The following is a 6,320-nucleotide window of genomic DNA, read 5'->3' as shown; positions in this document are numbered from 1 at the left end:
TACCAATAAAAACAAACCTGAAACAAACTATGAAATTATGATAAATCACCAAATCAATCAATGATAAATAAATTATGAACAATACAGAAAAAAATCATCTTATAAAATAAACCTTATGATAAAACATTAAAATAAACATAAACCAAAACATTAACAATTAGCAATAAAGATGAGCCAAAAACAATTTCACCTCTTCCAAGTCAGACCTCCTCAACAGCATCATCTACTAACATAAAAAAAAAAATAGAGAAAACGCACTGGGATCTGTGTGCATCTATTTTATTGACATATGTACTATATATATACTGCAAGAAAATCCTTCTGCTGGGGACATGGTTTTGGTAATATAACAATCATATCAAAATCAGGTCATACTGAAAGAGTCGCGTAAAGAGTCATCTGATATTTTTTTTCTTCCGTTTTTGGCAATAGCTGTGAAAACAGACTGGTTTTAACGGCTGCTAAGTGTGGCTCTGGGTGCAGAACACATACAACAGATACAGGAGATGAATGAGGGCCATGGACAGTTACCCACATGCCTGAAACATTCAGTGAAAATACCAGTTTTACATGCAGGAATGATTATCCAATGGTAACATCCGATACTATATCATTTCATTATAATCCTAGGTATGTTGTATATTATATTGAACGCTCTAATGGCAACAACTAGTGACACTGATATAACAAGTTACAAAAACACTCACACAGCCTCTCATTTATCTAAAGTTCGTCATGAATATTGTGAAATCGAGTTTATACATTCATTTCCGGCTAAAAAGTACATTGGATATTGAAAAAATACCAATATTCCGAATCAAAGACGAATGATGTAAATGTAACGTGTATTTTTCATGGCAGTTAAATAAATCTCAAGTGTTAAAATGGTAGTGTATCTGGGTTTGGTTTTACTAATTTTATTTAAATTAGTTTAATAGTTTGATTTACCAAGTTTTCTTTTCATAATTGTGTGTTACTTACTGTATATGTCTGTAGACATACATAAATGTATGTCAATTTGGAGCTTATAACTTGTTCCAGTCATGTTGTTTGATTATATAATGTTGTATATGATTATATGTTGTATTATTTGCTGTAGGCCAATTAACATGCGGCATTGCAACAGATTACGAAGAAAATTGACAAAAACTGACTTTCCAATACAAACAAAAACAAATATATACTTCCAAATATTTCTGAAAAAATATAAATTTTAAACAAGTTTGTCCATTCACACAATTCCAGCAGAAATATGAAGTTTCTGTTTGACAGGAATGAGCACATTTAAATGTAAATAAACATTTTGACTTAAAAAAAATACAAATTACGATAAATCCAAATACACAATAGCAGATCTGCATTCTATACATGCATTCTCTGTGTGACAAACATTCATAACTAATTTTATATTTTACTATTTTCATCCTTGCATGCATTCAATTTCCAGATAGAAGGGACGTGTTTCGCAATGTGGTTCTTTAGTGTAAAAAAAAGTGCAATTGTGTGTTTTCCACTGTATAATTCTTAAAAAAAACCTAAAACTAAAATAGTTGATTATACAGTAAAAAACAAACAAAAAAAACAAAACAATTTTTTACATTATTTACAAATCAGAGGCCACAAACAACAGAAATGCAAACTCCAGCATCAAGAAAATCCTTGTGTTGTCCTCGTGTCACTAGCCAGGGTTGGTCCTCTTCCGTTTATTGGGGCTTTGTCCAGGGTCGACTTTGAGCTCACGATACTGCATCTGCGCCACAAAACACCCAAATTGTACAGTGGAAAACACAAAGACATGTTCTGAATTTGTCTCTTACTAAACACTCGCACATGGAAGCACGCAAGAGGTAAAAGGCTAAACCACGTACGTTGTCATTGTTACTACAAACATCATAGCATCAAAGTCCTTTCGGTCTTATTTTTTGTTCACGCTTTGCAAACACTATATAAAGGGAGTTTTCAACTCTCATGCCAAAGTCCAGCTGTTCAAACTACTCACTACTCAAAAAAAAGCTCCACAATTTTTCCTGACATATTTTGTGATGCGAAACTCAGACACAGTTCATCCGACGGCCACTCAGGGCGTGATGGGACTGCCGGATATGGATGCAGATCAGGTGTGAAGTAGGTTTAAGAAGCCCGTAGATGCGCAAGCGCGAAGGTGGACTTCTACCGTGATACCATAATACAGAATGGTGCACATATATATATATATATACTGTATATGGATGCATGATTTTGGAGAAGGGAAAGTTGAGCTAGAAGATATATATAACTTCCAGTCCCCAAATTTCTTCCCCAGGGATCGATAAGGAGTAATCTTATTTAGTAATCTTATCTTTTCTTATCTTAACTTATTTTATATTTGCATGAGAAAGCCTCGAAGGCCGATAGTTACCACTTGAACGTCCGATGGCACTCGGGAGAGAAAGTCAAGCAGCTCGTTGTTGTCGATCATGTAAGGATCCCGCAGCTTCTTTGTGAACTTATTAATACCTGGAAAGAAAATCATTAAATTATTTAAAAAATAATAATAATTAAATCATTACCTAATTCTTTATTTCTTTATCCATCCGTCCTCACCCCATGCGAGCACCAGGTATCTCAGAGGGATGAGGTAGAGCAGAACTGTGGCCACGCAGAGCGCGGTGATGACCAACCAGCTCAGGAAAGGCACTGTCCAATTCACTACACTGTAGGAGGGAGAAAGGGAGGATTCTCTTTACAAGGCAAAGTATTTGAGTCCATTTCAGATGAAAATCTCTAAAATCAAGCGCCCACCCACTTCTTAATCCGCTCTCCGTACGATGCCACCTCATCCAGAGCGCTTTGCACACTGAGGAACACGTCCTGAATGGCGTACAGTTTGTCCATGATTCCCTTACGGTCCGAGTCCTGAGGAACCAAAAGCATATGGAAAACTCCCGACAGCAAACAAGGCTACATGTTAACAACATATGACAGACAATTATTTTAGATTCCCATTTTATCTATTTTGTATAGTTTGTGTTTTGGCGTCCAGGCTCTCCTGCTCATTACTCCCGGTGTATGGCAAACATGGGCGTACTTCGTGAGCTAGAAATATAGGAGTGACGAACTTGAATCCCCCCGTCGGTTAGAAGAGTAGAGCCCAACAGGTGGATACAACACAACAAGCAAGCAGGCAGCAAAGCAGGTAGCACAGGAGGGAGCAGCCGCTCAAATAGTCCAGCCCATGAGGGCGTCGAAGCATGTGGCGCCGTCAAGTTGTCAGACGGAACTAGCTCCGCCTCATTATTAAATATGAACAGCCTATTTAACATATCATTACCTTATCGTCTTTGTCTTCCTCCTCATCTTCACATTCAAACATGGACTCCATTGACTACACAGAGAAGGGTTATGCACATTAAATTGATATGCTATTAAAAGTCGCACACAGACGCATGCTAACGGCAACAAGCAAATGTACAAATCAAAAAAAAACAAACCAACATACAAAACAAACAAACAACAAACAAGTAACAACAAATATACAAAACCAACAAACAAGAAACCTACGAAACAAACAAACATACAAACTAAAAGAAAAATAAATTTCGACTACATTTCTTACCATGTCTGCCGTTTCTCTGCTTGATGTAAAGAAATAGTTCCAGGCCAGGAGCAGCAGTAAGGCCAGCGGCAGCATGTAGAGCTCAAAGTTCCACACGACCAGCACGAAAAGCTGATTGTTAGGAAAAAGTGGAAGGATTAGATTCTCAAAAAACGCGCGCACGAGTGTTTTAGGGCACGTTTGTGTGTGCGTGACTTGCCACAAATGAGATGATGCTTCTCTGCGTGGACTCCCACTCGAAGCAGCTATTCATGTAGGTCCCGCAGTTGATCAGGACCACGATGCATCGCTTCACGCGGTTGAAGTTCTGCTGGAGCAGCTGCCGGGAGACGACAAAAGAGCCCGTCATTCCAGCATTTCTGCACTTACCTTGTTTTTCTCTCCTATCGCGGTCAGATCTGCGATTTGAAGAGAAACTCACGTGTTTGGAAACTTTTTGCTCTTCCTCAATGTACTTGTGCTCCGCGGGGACCACGGTCTTCAGGGCAGCTTTGACCTGTGGAGAAACAACAGGTATTGATCAGGATTCATAGTTCATATTACTGTATTTTTAATTTCAACATGACATCACAACATCAAGAACAACTTACAGTGTTGTAGATGACCTCCATTTCAAGGTAAATGATTCCTTTCGACAATCCAGTCAGCTCCTTATTCTTTAATATATACCCTTTCTGCTCGCAGTTATGGATCTGAAAATAAGCAGTAAATAAGGTCACCATGGTTTGGGATTGCGCACATACAGCAAATACACGTAAACTCTATACACTCACGTGTAACAAGGGGATGGCCACTTTTCCCAGGAAGTCCGCACTCCTGTCCCTATCCTCGTCGAAAACCGTCACCTCCAGGACGGAGTGAATGTCCTTTACGTTGCTAGGGGAGTGAGAGCAAAGAGACAAAGTATGGGAAATGGAGGTGTAGCGGACATAACCACAGGATTGCCTTCCTTGGACTCCATCCCCCCAGAGATTCACAAGAGGGGGGTATGAACCCTGTGGAGACCCTGGATCTACCTCGAACACTTCTCTTCATTCCCAAACAATAAAAAAAGTGTACCATTAACATGATTTTGAAGTTGTTATGGTAAAAAAGTTTAATATGTCCTGTAGTCATGCTGCCATCTAGTGGCCAAGAAAGCACGATAACCACCAAGATTACAACGTTCATTGTGTATTGTCCGGCTAAAGATGACGACTTTAGGCCCTTTATTATTCGTGTTGAGATTATGTTTTAAGTTAGTAATTTGAAATCGTCCTAACAGTTAATTAACCCTGAATGTTATATTAATGCGAGAATGGTTTTGAAAGATGACCGATGACCAATGTCTGGATCATGTTTTTTCTTTTTCATTTTATATGTTGTGTGTAAAACATTATCACAAGTTTATGTTTTGAAAACATTAATTGGTATAAGCTTAGCAATGTATGAAGTTATGGGACCTTTGAGGGTAAAGAGAAATTACATTCACTAGTCAGGGAATTATCAGGCAACGGTTAAAAGGCACACAAAAAACTTTGCCTCCTCCGCCATTTTGAGAAGGGGAGACACCCAAACTCCTCCTCCTGTTTAAAATAAGCCATTGGCCGTTGTACCGATAGGCGAATCCTCACTTGAGTTTAATAACTTAAAAAATATCTATATTTTAAGTTTTTCGCCATCATTTATTTTCTTCAAGTCTTTGTTTTCACTAAAGTTTGCACGCATTTAAAAATTTTACTGAACAAGCCTGCTGCAGCTGCCCAACTGAAGAATTTTGTTGAATTATCTTTTTGCATTTGTTTTGTATCACTAAACGTTCCATTTTTTTGCAACGTTACATTATTTCATTCATTTATTTATATTTGTTTTCAACTGATCCAAGAAAGATTTTAGCCTAACTGATTAAAGTTAGATTAATTTATTCGACACTGACACCCACAACAAGAGAAGCCCACGGAAGCCGTCACCATTCAACCATTCAGTTGTCGGAGAAACAAATTAGTTCGCCTGGACGGACTGTGACACCATCACCACCCTCGAAGCACGCCGCGTTGGAGCCTTCCCCAGCCTGCGAATTTGTTCCAGTCTGCCTGGGACCTTAGGACTATTTCCCGTCCACACCGCTGAACGCTGACGCCAACATGCCACGGCTGGACAAGACAAGCCGCATTTGCTGCCCACGACGCCATGGACCCTACTTCACAAGCTCTCGAGAGCCCGCGGAAACTCTCGACCATGACTTGAGGATCCGTAAGACTAATGGCTTCCAAATCGGCTTCCTTATACGAGCTGATGCCGAATTAAATGAATTCCCCCCTTTTAGAGGAGTTAACTGCCCTTGTGCCTCGTTTTATTATTGTGATGAAAGAGTCACATAACTTCATACCTCACTATTGTCCTTGAGTCAAGTTTTGTCACCATTTTAAAATCCTGTATTCATTTGCTTATTTTCCTTATCATTTATTTTCTTCATCATTTATTTAACTATTTTTTCATTTGTTCAATTAGTTAACATGATAAAAATAAATCCCACTTATTAGAAAGAAGTTTGTCTATTTGTGTTGTTAAAAATATTAAGACAAGAACTCCAATCCTTATGAGACTGATCAATTATTTTTCATTTGGTTTATATTATTTTCCCTTTTAATTAAGGGTATTGCCCCGTAAATAAGGCATCTAATAGGATAATTTTATATACTACCTACACAGTACATAAATTGATACCCTTTTTGCAAGTTCAGTT

General features: G+C 38.4%; 1 protein-coding gene across 1 annotated transcript in view; it reads right to left on the bottom strand.

Moving 5' to 3' along the window:
- Positions 1 to 292: 292 nt before the first annotated feature.
- Positions 293 to 6,320, bottom strand: part of mctp1b (multiple C2 domains, transmembrane 1b) — a 31,719-nt gene continuing 25,691 nt past the window's right edge. The window contains exons 13-22 of the mRNA XM_080017874.1: positions 4,369 to 4,471; positions 4,186 to 4,287; positions 4,017 to 4,091; positions 3,795 to 3,914; positions 3,596 to 3,706; positions 3,311 to 3,364; positions 2,786 to 2,895; positions 2,584 to 2,693; positions 2,399 to 2,496; positions 293 to 1,750 (exon numbers count right to left, since the gene is read on the bottom strand). Of these exons, the coding sequence (XP_079874000.1) occupies positions 1,679 to 1,750; positions 2,399 to 2,496; positions 2,584 to 2,693; positions 2,786 to 2,895; positions 3,311 to 3,364; positions 3,596 to 3,706; positions 3,795 to 3,914; positions 4,017 to 4,091; positions 4,186 to 4,287; positions 4,369 to 4,471 (955 nt within the window). The 3' untranslated portion in view covers positions 293 to 1,678. The remainder of the gene's footprint in view (positions 1,751 to 2,398; positions 2,497 to 2,583; positions 2,694 to 2,785; positions 2,896 to 3,310; positions 3,365 to 3,595; positions 3,707 to 3,794; positions 3,915 to 4,016; positions 4,092 to 4,185; positions 4,288 to 4,368; positions 4,472 to 6,320) is intronic.

This window comes from Zeus faber (genome assembly GCF_960531495.2).
Source record: "Zeus faber genome assembly, chromosome: 17".
NCBI classification, from domain to species: domain Eukaryota; kingdom Metazoa; phylum Chordata; class Actinopteri; order Zeiformes; family Zeidae; genus Zeus; species Zeus faber.
This window is presented reverse-complemented; position numbering and strand designations above follow the sequence as displayed.